The sequence below is a fragment of the Ambystoma mexicanum genome, chromosome 6q, assembly GCF_040938575.1.
Source record: "Ambystoma mexicanum isolate Mex_15411 chromosome 6q, UKY_AmexF1_1, whole genome shotgun sequence".
Lineage (NCBI taxonomy): Eukaryota > Metazoa > Chordata > Amphibia > Caudata > Ambystomatidae > Ambystoma > Ambystoma mexicanum.
In genome coordinates, this window is record NC_090937.1 from 1,139,886,464 (window position 1) to 1,139,901,862 (window position 15,399).

A 15,399-nucleotide genomic window follows, 5' to 3' on the forward strand; every position below is an offset into this window, starting at 1 on the left:
TCACCTATAAATGTATCTCCATCTACCCTATCGGACTCGGGCCAACCAGAGCCCCATACTCCCAAATTTAAACGAGCCAAAGCAGGAGGATCCAGCTTCCCAGTTCTTGCCACCAAGTACTTCTGCAAAAAAGAAAAAGCCCTGGAAACTTGTCTGTTCACTTAATCGAAATCCCTTACAACATCTCTCCTGCTTTGTTTTTACCAATGCACTATGATTGTAAACTCATTATGTCAACACCTGTAGTTGCACTATGGTAGCTATAACTGCTGAAATGAACCTATTCCGTTGCCCCGCCATGGGCCCCATGTAACTGTTAAAAGCGCCCTGATGCCTACGGGTTTGTGCGTCTTACAAATGGAAAAATACATTGATAAATGGGTACTGCAGGGTTGGAGAGAGGAACTAGGAGTGGACAATGTGAAACATAAAACATAACTTATCTAGCCCAAATAGGAATATACATGCCTTCCATCCTGTCCCTTACTTTACCTCCCTTCAAAACTTCCCTCCCCAGCACCCAAGAGAAAAAGAATATACTGCCCCCTGCCTCGCTTGTGTGTCCTCTTGTCTCTCCCCACCACACACAAAAAAAAGTACTTAGTGTATTGCCATCCTCCCAATCATCTTTGTGTTAACCTCCACCCCTGACAACACTTAAGTTTGATTGTCATATTTCACTACTATGATGTCACAGCAAGAGGATGCAGCATTTTGAAATAGAAATTGTTGAAGCCATATATAAGTTAATCATTCATAACACTACGTCTCCGCAGGATGTGCTTTCACTGAATTACCGGAGGACATCACCACTGCTTGAGCTTGAAGGAGGACCATTGAAAATCTTTTCAGTTGGAAACCCAAATATGAGATGATGCATCGCCACATTGATCAGCTTAGGGTCTTCTGGGATTTGGCACTGTTTTTCTTTCAGTAACTTAAAAAAAAGCTTCCATTGTTCTGCTGCAGAAGGGTAGGGGGGCTGGTAGTATGTTACAGATAGTGGATCCTGGAAAAGTACTTGTTTGTACATAAAATTGATTCTTTGATTTGTACATACAAATGAAGATAAAGGCAAGACCAGTTGGGCCATTGAGTTTGCTAATTTCACTAAAGCGATAGCACCTGGAAGCACAATTCCCCAGATTTGTAGTGCGTCTTTGCTTTCTCTTGAGTTGCGCATTCCTAGAAATATTGTCTTTGTTTTCCGCCTCTTACTTCTGCCAAATGTTCACACCTACCAAAAGTATACAAACTGCTTGCGGTTGAGTCCTCATTTGCTTCCTGTTCTGTTGCTTACTTTCTCATCTTGCAAATGTCAGGGTGAAGGTAGACTGTTATGCTTGTAGCCTGGTGACTAGAAATGTCCATGGCCAAACAAGGGTTCCACACAAGCCAAAATATTTACAGTCATTGTCTTAGCTTGTCCCTTTAACCATGTTTTTCAAGATTGCTTTTACTTTATAAACATAATGTGATATTATTTTTCAGAGAAAAGGCCTACTCTACTGCTAAAGTTATGTGCGAACGGCTGAGAAACTCGATACCAAGGCAGCTATTTGAAGTCGCAATACAGGCTTCCATTGGCAGTAAAATTATTGCTAGAGAAACGTGAGTTTTTGCATTCTTTCTTTCTTGTATAGTTTTCTAATATTCTTGGTGAATCACTTAATACTCAGATAATTAATATAAGGCTATGCAATGACTAGACCTTGGTACAAGGCCTGTTGTGCAGGTTCAATAATGTAATTGTTCTAAGTTTTACGTTACAGCAGAATTAGTCTAATACTACTAATGTTATGAACACCTGTTCAAAGTAAAGTTGTGCTTTCTAAAGGTTTAGTACTTACGTTTTTGATTGTAGGAGATGCAAAGTTGATTTACCCAGGAGAGTTGCTGAAAATTCACCTTAACATTCAAATTCCTGACTTCTGAGGCTGTTTAACTATTTCATATTTGAGGTTATACTGAGTCTGGGGATAACCCAGATATTTGATTGCAATTCAGTGATCAGAGCAGATGTTCAGAATATAGATTTCCCATACGTGTTAGTACAGGGGAGTACTCTTTATTTTAGGTCACAGAGGCAAGTATTATGCTGCTCAAATCTGTACTATACTTTCTGCAGCAAAGAAAAATAAACACAAGCTATGTTTCCCAAGAGAACCAGGGAGCACATCGTATTTTCATCATACTTTAACAATAAATACGGCTTTGAGTCTCATGAGCCTGCAGTCCAGTCCAGTAAACAAAGTGCACAATGAAGATTATCCAGGCTTACAGCACTGGGAGTCTTGATTCTATTAAAGATACAGAGGCAAGCATAATGCCACTCTTCACAGCAGCTTCTTTAAATCTTGTTCTTTTATACATTTTTTTGTAAACAGTAAAACAACCAAACAAAACTTCCACTAAACAGGACTACAAATCTCCAGACGTCCACTGTGTCCCTGTAGTTTTGTGTCCTTCGCTAGTTTTGTGTCCTTCGCTGACAACCAATCATGCCCCTATGTCAGGTCCTGTCATTGCACCTCTGACTGAATGGGCCCCAAATATCTCTAAATCTATTCCTGGCATGTGCATCACTTCTCTAACCCACCTATCTATGGTGGCCAAAGCTACCGCATGGAAAGGTTTCCTATGTGGGATCAGCAATTGATGCACCCCACAAGGCCTAATCCCTTCTGTAGCCTTGTCATCCTTAATGCACTGAGCCACATACAGTCTTGGCTCATCCGGGAATTACGGGTACAAGAGGATCCAGGACCCACTCTTAGTCATATGATAAGAAAATCCACCACATCCGGATAGAAAACCTTCCTGTTCACTCCCAGCGCTTTAACATTGTACACTCTCCTACACGAAAGTAAACGCAACAGCATTGCCAGTTTACTGGATAGGCGATGTATAGACAACCGCTCATTGGCCGGCCACTGCTTGAAGAGACGGAAAACCACTTCTACATCCCAGATGACCGAATATTTGGCTGTGGGGGCTTGCAGAACTTCACTCCTTGCAACAGCCTAATCAGCTTTCCGATCAGCAGGCCATCACATTTCTTGCGACCTGCGGAAATAACCGACCTATACACTCCTAAGGTGCGAAAGGCTCGCCCCTCTTGGGATAGCTCCACTAAAACATTCAGGACCTGAACTACAGGTGTAGAAACTGGATGAAAGCGCTGTTGCGTACACCAATCTTCCCGCTTATCCTAAGCAGGGTCATAGCCCCTAATGGTGGAAGGCACCCATGAGTCTTTGATACAGTCCGCAGTGACCTTCGAAAGGCCTGCCAAATCGCATTATCACCTGAATTTCTGCACGCTGACAGTTGCAGCGACCCTGCTTGCACCAGAGGATGTTCCTGACCCCTTGGGCTGCTCAATAGGTTCGACTGATACAGAAATACTTGGAAAATCTGAGGAAAGTCCCATCATAATCGGAAACCATACTTGCGATTTCCACAGCGGCAGCACAATCACTTACTCTGCCTGCTCCCTGCAGACCTTTGCCAGTGTCCTTGCTAGCATGATGAATGGGGGAAAGGCATAATGCAACGCTCCCGTCCAACTGTGGAGGAAAGCATCTGTCTCCAGCGCCCCTGGGTCCTATCTCCAGCTGAAGTAGCTGGGCCTCTGAGCAATCAATCTGGAGGCGAAAAGATCTGTTTCTAATGGTCCCCAAAGGCTCTGCAACTGTAAGAACACTGACCTGTGCAACCTCCAATCGCTGGCATCCTCCAGGTACCTGGAGTTCTAGTCTGTTATCACGTTCTGCTTTCCCCGAAAGGTACTCCACTGCTATCACCAACTTCTTCTCTAGGCAATAATGCCATTAGTCTTTTGCCATTTCCACTAGCGTTTTTGACCGAGTTCCTCCTAACTATATGTATCGCACTGCCGAGATGTTGTTCTTCAACAGTTCACTCTCTCTTTGGCAAAAGCTCTTACTGCGAACGAACCCACTAGCAGCGCTAAACCATTTCTGTGTAACTTCAACTCTTCTGCAGAACTTTTTCCTCCTGTCTGCAATTGGCCGTAGCTGGCACCCGAACCGGACCTGCTTGTGTCTGATTCTATCACCAATTCCGACACATCTCTGAATATGGCTTTGCCATTCCAGGCCTCCATGTTTTGCAACCACCAATCTAGTTCTACCTTCCTGTCTTCCTCTAACAGTACACACTGATTATATCTTACTCCATCTTGCAAGTACCTGATCTTTAGCCTCTGCAGCGACTTGTAATGCGGGGGCCCTGGGAATATGGCCTGCCTTGAGGATGCTAACAGCCCTACTATCCTCGCTAGATTCTGAAGCGGAATATGCATCTTCTGAATCGCTATTCTCAACTCTTTTTTTTGTTACTTTAATCTTTTGTTGAGGCAACTCAAACGTGGCTTTTCTGGTGTCTTATCATAAACCCCAGAAACTCCATCTGCTGCCTTGGAATTAATTCTGACTTCTCCCGATTGATCAGAAAATCTAGGGAGGTCAGCAGGGCACTAACCCATTGCACCTGACTAATGTTGCTTTGTCCTGTGCTAAGATCAGAATGTCATCCAGGGAAACTATAATCCTGATGCCCCGGTCTCTGATGGCGTCTGCCACCAGTCTCATAACTTTGGTGAATGCTCAGGGTGCAGAGGCCAAGCCGAAGTGCAGGCACACGAACGGCCAACTCTGTCCTCTCCATAAAAACCTGAGAAACCGCCTGTGGTCCGGCGCCACTGGAATGGTCAGGTAGGCTTCCTTCAAATTTAGTCTTGCTAGCCAATACATTTTGATATGATATGACATTTATAACGCGCCTATACACAAGTGCTTCAAGGCACGACAAATGTCTCTGAGGAGGTGAATACCCTTCCTTTTGAAGTGTCTGTAGACTAGCCAGGCGTTCAGCTCTTTCAAGTTGATGACTAGCCTCGAATTCCCTGTGCACCAAGAACATATTGCTGTAGAATTCAGCTTGTCTCATCGGATACAGTGCTATAGCTCCCTTCGCTAACAGGATGCACAGCTCTGCTTTGAGGAGTCGCTCCTCCCCCTTGGCCATCCTGAGCCGTGTCGAGACACGTGCCTGGTCCGGTAAGCCAATAAACTCTAGTCTGAAGCCTGCTACAGCCTGCAACACCCAAGCATTGCCTGATAGCAGCGCCATTTGGTAACACACTGCAATGTTTGCCCCCCCAACCCTGGGGTGACGCTTGCCTTGCGCACTTACCGCCGCCAGCACTTTGCGATCTGTAGCCTCTGCGTCCTCTGGGACCACGCAGACCCATTCCTCTGAAGGGGAAAAGGCGTTGTACTGCCTACTTTCTAATATTGGGCTCAGGGTCTCTGGGACCTCCTTTTTGAGCTGAAATGACTGGCTGAATGGCCCCCAGTGTTGGCCGGCCCCTGAAAAAAAATCTGTCTGGGGATATTTTTCGAATGGACGTTTGCGCTTTTTCTGCCTCTGTATAAGTCCCTATGAACAAGGGGGACATTTCTTTTGCAAAGGCTTCCCCGAATAGCATGCCCTGTGCTGATTCCCTGCCTGATAGTTGGCGAGATCCCCCAGTTTGCTGTCTATCTTCAGAAAAAAGCTGCAAAGCCTCTCTGATAAGCGAGCACAGCTGGTGTTACCCAGGAAGCATACTGCTGTTTGTGCCCAGCTGGCCAGGGTGATTGCGTCTATGGGTTCACTGGTATCTTTGGCTCTTTCCGCTAAGTCCATTATTTTAGACAGAGGCCTTGTCATATCCAGGACTTTGACCTGGCAATTCTTTCAGGCACTGTCAACACCCCTTCTTACGACTTTAGTGGCTTTGGTGATGAAGGTGTCCATCTTCGTGTCCAGCTCCAGCGTTTCCATAACTTTGCCTAAGAGCTCTGGCCTCGGGCATTCAGCCCTCATCCTGAACCGCACTTCCTTCTCCAGCGGCTTTCTAATATGTTGCATCATCTATTTCGCCCCTCTTGGTGAGGACAACCATGCCATCAACTTTGGGTGCCTCCCATGTCATCCACTTCCTCTAGATTAACCTTAACAAACTGCACTTTCTTGGGCTCACTCGCGGTCTTGCTGCTATCGTCCACCCTGTCCTCATTCGTTAGGAAACCATCTCCATCCTCCTCACCATCGGAGGTTGCATCCCTGTCATTGGCTGCCCCTGTATTTTTCCTGGGGTGTCTGTTGGGCGGAAGAGGGGGGGGGCTCTTCCCGCTCTTGTCCTCCCCCTTCGATACAACCCGTTTCCTCAGTTGCTTACATGAGGAGCCTCTGCCAGGGCTGAGCTCTCTCCCTTTCTTTTTTTTGGAGCCATGTCTTTCGCAACAATTGGAGATTCTAAAGCATTGAGGCGCTCTTGTAGAGGCTGCACCCCTTGTGATACAGCTACAGCCAGTGAGTCACCCAGGATTCTTTTGAAACTTGGGGCAGGTCGCTGTCCAGCTCCGACGACTCATCACTGTATTCTGGGGTCCTGCTCCATTATTTACACTGGAGAAAGATTCGTTTTTATATATGTTTACCTGTGCCTTCAGGAGTTTGAAAGTTGCAGGTTGCTTCACGAGATAGAGACGCTACCTCGCGCTTGCCAAGCGTATTCCCCTTGGATTGCAGCTGGCCAAATTTGTCGGAGTATAGACTTTTCACTCCGACGTATTGTTCGTATGCGCACAGTGCCCGGAGCCTTAGACGCACTTCTCCCAACAAACACAATAGATCAGTTACCTGAAAACTCCTCTGCGACTTCTTAGAGGATTTATGTTCTTTTATTACCTTGTTCTTTTCCTCATGACAGCCTAGATTACCAGTTTAGTCTTAAAGTGGAACTTGAGCTAAGCTAAAACTTACAAATTGCCTTATACTCTGAATTAAAATGTTAACCCTTTTTATTCCCAGCAGGTAAATTGTTCAGGTCAGCAGTTGAAACACTTTAGATTCATAGTACAGTCACTGAAAGAAAGAGTTCTTCATATAGGGCACACATTAGTTTCAGCTTGCACTGGGAAATAGTGTTTATTCAGATTAGTGGTTAAACAATCTTAGATTCACTAAACTGCCACTGAAAGATTGAGTTCTCCTTATTTAAGCACACATTGGATTTAGTTGGCACTGGGAAATAGTGTCCACACTTCTGCGTGCAAACCAGAACTCCAAATAAAGTTGTATCCATTGAAGAGAAACTCCCTGCAGTTTCTAACAGTGGCTGCGCATGCCGCGCCTTTCAAAAATGAGAACGAAAAGTAAATGGTTGCTTTATTATTGAACTGCTACGGACTGCAGTACCCTACCGTCCCTGTGCACATAGTGCATCTTTAAAATGAGAAAATATATTTACATGAGCAAAATAATGTCAGTTTCAAATCAACTTACCCGCGCTTTCCGAAAACATGAAATGAAGGAAAATGCACCAGCGCCAGGCAAAAGAAAAGCGCAACGCTTACCTTATCAGGGAAAGGAATCACGGGAGGAATTGTCCTCACTTCATGAAACACGCAGCAGTCGTCGATGATGTGGCCCGGATTCCTCACCTCCAATGAGCTCTGATGAATGCGAAGCAGCAGCTGACTTCTGTCGTTATACTGGTGCGGAGAAAACAGAAGCCGTCTGAAGGTAAGCAAAAAATTACGTAAGAGTTTCCGAGTGATCCTCTGAGTCAAAACCACTCGCGCACACTCGTTCACTGTAAAGTCAAAACAATTCATCCGTAGGACCCAAAATTCCTTCATGGTAGTTTTTAGCAAGGCAATTGAAGAGCCTTATTTATTTGGAAGAGCTGGAATACTATGACAAAAATCTACTTATCTTTGAAATTAAAGTTCTTTCATAACAATCAAATCTTCTTTTCTTCAATAAGTCTTATCTTCTCAAGATAAAACTTGACATGTTTCTTGCTTCTTCCAGGTACTGAGGATGTCTCTTGAGAACCTAGGCCCAAAACTCAAGAGCAAATAAAAACATGACCTGCATATATGGAAACTAAAATGAAAGGCAGTTTGGAATGTTTAGCCTTGTCCTTTGTTCTCCCATTCACCAATCACAACTCCTGTTCCTTTCCTCCATCTCGACTTGGGACCCCACCAGCATTCTGAACACCTAAGTTAAGGCCCAAACCAACTCCTAATTCACTGAAGAAAGTAAATAATAAAATAATAAAACTCAGTAAAGAGAAAGTGCTCTACAAGGCAGGTAATTGTGTATGAAAACATGTTGGTAATCTTCTCAGGGACCGTAATTATGCTGGTAATCTTCCCAGTGACCTGACAGAGCCCAAGGGCTCAATGGAGACCTTGGCCCTGAATCACCAGGAAACCTCACCATTTAGATGGCTAAACGGCGTATTAAAATAATGCGGGGCGAGTGGGGGAGACCTTTTGAGGGACTGTTGCTAGGGGTGAGACATTGGGCCTCATTCTAAGTTTGCCAGTCTGGAAACAACGGTGCCAGTAAACTTACCATCACTGTGGTCTCCAGACCGGCAAACTACGGGTTTGCCTGCCGGAGCCGCTGTGCCCGACAGGATTGACCCTACCGGGCACAGCGGCCACGGTAGGCAGGTGTCCTGTCAAAGTATTTAAAACAAAAGGATTGAATGCCTTTTGTTCGACACCAAAAGGACAGGAAAAAAAGGGTTGAATGCTTTTTCATTTATTTCTTTATATATTTTTTGTTAGTTTGGTATGCATAAAAAAAAAATGTTAAAACGAAAACGGGAGGTTGGCGGGGGAAACCCCCCCCCCCCCCCCCCACCCCCCATTAAAAAAAAAAAAATGCAACCCTTTTTTTCGGTCCTTTTTGGTTTAGAAAAAAAGGGCATTCGATCTTTTTTTTTTTATTCTTTCACCTATAACCCGGTAGGCAGCCCCGTCACGGAAGCACCGGCACCGTTAACAACGGAACTGGTGCTTCCATGGTCCCCATTCCCATAGAGTCCCAGAGGACTCTATGGGAATGGGGACTTAAAATGTGCTGGCGCCTAACTTTCCAGCCCGCCGGGGCTGTAATCTCCCAGTGGCACGGCGAAGTCAGGCGCCAGTAAATCATTATAGGTCCGGCGGCAACCTTCCGGTATCACCAGCACGGTTACCGCTGGACCCGTAATGAGGCCCATTGTTTTAGATCACGTCGAATAGCAACCAGCCTACCACACTATGTATTAGCGGTGGAAGAGGAATTCCCTCATAATGTATTTAGCCGGCCTGTGTTAATACCCCAGTATGCAAGAGACTGAGAATATACAAAAATCAGTACTTGGCCTTTTAATGTATTAGGACATCTGGTGATGCAGTAATTCAGTGGGGATCTTAATGCCATTTATATCTGTGACGAGACACTTGAAGGATGGAACAGTAATGAGGAAAGGAGCAGGATGAGATATTTAAACCCTAATCAAGCTGGACAACTTTGGACATCCTTTACAAGAGAGTGGGACCTAAACATGCTTAATGATCAGGTAGAGGGAGACGGGTCAGGGGCTTATACATGGAGGTTGGGGACAGAAGTATGCTACAATGGACTACTTATTTACGAATATCAGTCTTTCCCAGGATTGAATATCTGAGTGTGGAATGGAATGCCTGCAGTGATCATGCTATGCTGAAACGATCTCTGAATTGCTGCATGCAGAGAAGTGGGAATATGGGTAGGTCAGATCCAGGTAAACCATCCAGGAAATCGAGTTGGGTGGTCAAATCAAAATATTTTGCGTGCTAAAGCAGTGACCACTGGTCTCGATCAGAGTTGAATATCCAGGCTCCAGAATAGAAGCATAGAGGAACTGGAGACATGAATAAACAAGTTTTCCTGTAGGTACGCTCAGTTGAAACCATTGATGAATGCAACCAGCGAGAAAAAGTAATCCGTTATAAGGAAATTCGTGACAGAAAGCGCACATTAAGGCAGGAATTGCGTATGCTTAAACATAACCTAGGAAATACTGTGGAAAGAAGGGTAAAGACGAAAATTGCTAAAAATGCATGTCAAAACTGCATTAGTTGGCGGCGTAAGTCGCGGCAGCTATTTCAGTGGCAGCACATGTTGAAAGCATTTGCGACAGGTAATGTCAGGACTATCTGGGATATTTTGGGAGAAGCCACGGGCAATAGCTCTAAAAAGGTCTTTAACCCTATAAAGGAGGAAACTTGGGTACAGTATTTAAGCACGAGATCTGGCCTGATAACAGTTGGGGACCTTCATTGTGTTTCCTTCATTGTGTTTTTGTATTTATACAGAACTATGCTGCTATTAATTTGCCCTGAGGAAGATTAGTCTGGTAGCTATTCTTCAAAACTAGTATACTTTTAATGATAGGCAGCTGAGAGGTTGCAGTATTTAACCAAATCTGCCAATGTGTGTAAAGGTGTTTATTTTGAATTGCCATTATTAAGCACTTTGTCTGATCATTGTGGTTTATCTGGTATATGTCAATGCTATGTATGGAATGATTATGATTTAGTGATTCACTAATATCCAGAGATCCCCAACTTGTAGATCGTGAGCAACATGTTGCTCTTGGCACCCTAAAATGTTGCTCACCAGTTGCTCTAGGCCATGGTGTGGAGGGCAAAAAGGAGGAACTGCAGGTATGAGAGAAGAATAGCAGTGTAGCCTGAGCCAAGACTGGGTGGGAAAGCTAGTCAAACAGCCTGCTCTTGCAGAGAGAGATGACATACCATTAGTTGTGGAGACATCAGCAGATGGATGGAGCCAAGAAATTGAGAGGGTTATTTGGGCTTAAAGCGCAGAAGGAGGTTTCTGAGATGATTGTTAAGGCTGCAGATTAGAAGAGCCTCATGATGGCACACTAGAGCTATTGAAAGCAGAAGTATAACAGTGCATTGGTACGCCCACACTGCTTGGCCCATGGGGGCATGTAATGGAAGCAATTATTGAATATGAGGCCCTGAAATTAGGCAGGCCTGTCCACTCCAGTGGAGATCATGAAACTGCTGCTATAATTGGAATTATGCAGTGGCCATCAATGGATCTTCACTTATTAGACCAGAATCCCTCTACGCTCGCTGCACTACTTTGGATTTCCACCCCACCAAGAGGGGTGGAGCAAGTACACAATCTGTGCAGCAACTATTGCAATCCACCAAGCATTCCCCTATTGCACTCATACAGTTTGCGGAAAATAAGTTACATGAATGACCAATTGTCTGGATTTTTTCATACATGCAAAATGTTCATGCCAATTCTTTTCTTGAAATGTTCATTGTCCTTGTGTATACATTCTCGACATATGATACTTTCCTCAGTCATTTGACAAGTATACACTAGCAAGTATAACGATTGAACCATATGCCCATGTTCGTGTCCTGCTGAAAATTCTCATCTTCTGTACCTTTGCACAGCTGCACAAGTAGATAATGGGCAAGTAAGTTAGAAGCATGCCCAACTTTTCGTTTTAAAATAATTTGTATATGCCAATTTCTGAACCAGCAAAGTTTGTGTTTGATGCCACCAAGCATAACTGTTAGAAATGTTACATATTCATTGAAATGTCCTGGTGGAAAAAATTGTCATTGGCTGATACTTTTCCATCTTGCATGCAGATCATGGGTAAATAAGGAAAAACATGCCAAATTGAACATCAATGTACTCTGTATAACTTCTGACTGAAATGCAATGAAGTTACAGCTAATAATTTGTAATTGACAGGGCCAACGTTTTTGGTCCTGTCAATTACAAATTTATTGGCCTAATATTCATTAAACGCAGCACAACCCACTACATTTTCCAGATGATAGCTCAGAAGAGACCCAAACTTCCAGTAAAATGTTTTTACCAACATAACAGTCTTGCGTGCTTTTATAAAACCAAAATGATTTACTGCTATCTTTCACAGGTGTATATATATTTCTGAGGCTTGTGGAATCTGCTTAGATCACATGCTGTGCATAGGCCGACATCTAGTATATATATATATATATATATATATATATATATATATAGAGAGAGAGAGAGAGAGAGAGAGAGAGAGAGAGAGAGAGAGAGAGAGAGAGAGAGAGAGAGAGAGAGAGAGAGAGAGAGAGAGAGAGAGAGAGAGAGAGAGAGAGAGAGAGAGAGAGAGAGAGAGAGAGAGAGAGAGAGAGAGAGAGAGAGAGAGAGAGAGAGAGAGAGAGAGAGAGAGAGAGAGAGAGAGAGAGAGAGAGAGAGAGAGAGAGAGAGAGAGAGAGAGAGAGAGAGAGAGAGAGAGAGAGAGAGAGAGAGAGAGAGAGAGAGAGAGAGAGAGAGAGAGAGAGAGAGAGAGAGAGATATATATATATAGTCATGCAACGAACTCGCCGGACACGGCCAACGATCGGCTATCCAGCCCCCCTGGCGCCCTTATCTGGGAGGACCAGCCTACAGCATTTTGAAGTCCACCCCTTAACTCAATTGGCCTTGAAAAAGACTTAGGTTGAAACGCGTGTCGGCTGTGTAGCGAGTTACCATGTCAAAGACTTGTCATTAATTTCTACAATGATCTTTTCTTTGGTGCTAACTAACCAAAAATAAACAAATTAATGACTATGACCTGACTGGACCATATAATTGATCAAATCGCACAACAGCGACCATTGGACCACCACACCCTACCAGCGCCCAACTGATCCAGAGTTTGTCATCCCCACAATTCTTACAAATAAATGGGAACCCCGGAGTTGGTTCCTCGACAACCCAGGATCCAGGCTGCTGGTCAAATTCGGAAATAAGAAAAGAGGAGAAACGCAGGAGAAAGGGAGTCCCGCCATGATTAACTCCACCCTTGCTAAAACGTCCATAATACCACCCTAGAAAGGTGAGTAACTGCACTTCTTTTTTTTTTCCATTTCAAGCACTTGTGGCCAACAGTTGAGATTGATCGTAGCCTTCAAAACTAGGGGGACTACCAGAGTTTTAGAACTATGCCAGATCTTATGCCTTTGCAGGGCTTTGTAGTGTAAGAGGCATGGAAGTTTTGCATGTATGTGAGAGAGCAGCAGGCCCACCAGTCTGGACCAATACTTGAGGAGTGCTTCCCATGGCAGTGAACCACACACATTTCCTCATTCAATCCCCCTCAGTTGTCATGGTGGCAGTGACCGACATTGTGTGCACTGAGAATCCTAGAAACTCCAGGTTGCGGGAAGTAATTGGACCTCTACAAGTTCTTAAGTAAGGAAGCGGAAGTCCTGTATGAGGTCGAAGGCAAGCTGGAACTGAGCTGACAGGCTTCTTGACTCTGGGATATGACGGTCATGTCTTATAGATCTTTATCCATCCTGATGCTTGTAGGGCTGCCACCACGAGCTTCAGGAGCTTTGTAAAGTCCAACAGGTGGTGGATCAGTTGAAAATAAATGTAGCTAAATGCCAGAGCAACTGGAAAAACCTCAAAGGTGGGATATTAAACTGCAAGTACAACTGTGCCAACCAATCCCCTTCTGACAAGATATCACAGAGCAAGAAAATACCATCCGTGTTGAAGTAGCAGTACACCACACAATCTCTCAGTTCCCTTAGGTTTATCACAGGGGGCACTTTGTCCTTAATGGCTACTAAAAAAAAAAGATGACTCTGCAAACTCTGCAGATGATGCTGCATAAGCAGTAAGGCTGCCTTTCAAGTGAGAGCAACTATTTAATGTCATACAATCCCTTGTTCTTGGGAAAACTCCACAGCCTGGCCTGAAAATGCTCTCCTGGAAGCTTCAGGTGAGGCACTTAGCATTCTGGACAACCAACCCAGACATCCTCTGATATCTACCCCCTGCTGTGTGCAATTATATGCAAAAAGCTCTTTATGACTGGTGGAACGAAGCCCTCTGGGGAACTCATCTGCGGGTAATGGCGGTGTTGTCTCAGCTTCGTACTTCTATCTCTATGACTTTGGGAAGGAAAGGAGTCAAGTGGGTGGCTATCCTTGCCTTGCAAGTCACCTCTGATTGCGTGGGACCTCAGTGCTCCAACTTGGAAATAGCAGGATAGGTGCTCCGTGCCATATCTGGTTCCTACCAATGTATATGGAAAACTTCTCTTCGTAGAGGCTTGTGCCTTGTTCAGTGCCATATATATTCTCTGGATGCTTTGACAGAATATTATCTGAAGAGGATCCTCTCTGCTGCTGGGCCTACTTTCAATGAAGCCAATTCACTGAGTTTGCAGTCGATCTTCAAAAGTAGGCCCGTCCATGTTCTGCTGAATGGCACAGTAGATGTTGCCCAGTGAGGCAGCACCATTGGGAACCACAGGAAAACCTCTGTTGTAGGCTCTCTCGAAAAGGTTGGTTATGTTGGTTAGAACACCTGCCAAATCTAGACCGGACTGAAAAACTGTCAGTTGTGGTGCATTGCTCTCTTGGGAGGTTTCTGCCCCTTATGCATGAATGCCACAATAAGAAGTTTGACCTCTGATGTGGCTGTGATTTTTACCTGCAGGTTGTGCCTGGGGCACTCCACTTTCATCTTCTCCCACTACCTCTTAACAGCCTTTAAGAGCCGTGTAATCATAGAAAACACTTGCACTTCAGAGATGGTGTCCGTTCAAGACAACCTTGGAGGCTAAATCCTGTCTGCCCAAACATGGCAGGTTGAGCATAATCTTCCGAATCCATATGGATTGGTACCAGCTGTTAGGGTGAATTCTCTTATAAGGCCAATTTCCCAAACCTAGTGAGTCCCCCAGCTGGATTTTTGGCATTTGTTTTTTTCTCCTGCTAAGAGTGAGACTCTTTTACTCCCACTCTTAGGCATGATTTGAGGTATGTCTATGACTGTTTGTGTGATTTTGGACTATGGTTACTCCATAGGTTATCATCTGTTTTTTGTGTATGTGTTACACAGCACACTCAGTGCAGTAACACAGGGGTGTCCTAGTGACCCCCAAATATAGACTCCATACCCTGGGACTGACTACTGTCTCCCAGGGCATGTAAAGTCACCATTGACTTTACTAGTCTTAAATTGTGAACAGAACCAGTACAAACCATCATATTGTGGAAGTACTGAAGGGGTTAATTATATTGCCCCTGGGTCTGTTTTCAAGGGGGCACTGTCCAGTCCCCCCTTGTCGAGTTTCTGGCTGGTGGCAGAATATTCCACCGGAATATTCTCTATGGGATTTTCCCATTGATTTTAAACGCACCACTTTTTTGGTGCAATGTTAAAGATACCGCCAGTTTATTTATTTAATATTAAATCAACGGTTGGGTCTTTTTGCCAAAACTCTTTTCTAAAATGGCGTTCGTGTCCGTCTCTGTAACTCTGACCAAGGTCGAGCCCTTTGTTCCACGTTTTGGCGGGCTTCTCCACAGAAGCCCTCCAAATTGTGCCACTCTGTCTGGGTTCCACAGGAAGGGTGGAGGGGGGAATTGGCACCCTGTACTGCGTTGCCTCGGCAACCCAAGTCACACTCTACTCTGATTGGCCCACTGGTGAGCCGCCCGGCTC

At 44.6% G+C, this 15,399-nt stretch overlaps 1 protein-coding gene across 3 annotated transcripts in view; it reads left to right on the forward strand.

The window, feature by feature from the left end:
* Nucleotides 1-15,399, forward strand: part of GUF1 (GTP binding elongation factor GUF1) — a 719,613-nt gene that overhangs the window by 612,283 nt on the left and 91,931 nt on the right. For all 3 annotated transcript variants that reach the window (XM_069631727.1, XM_069631729.1, XM_069631728.1), the window contains one exon: nucleotides 1,492-1,611. In XM_069631727.1, the coding sequence (XP_069487828.1) occupies nucleotides 1,492-1,611 (120 nt within the window). The remainder of the gene's footprint in view (nucleotides 1-1,491; nucleotides 1,612-15,399) is intronic.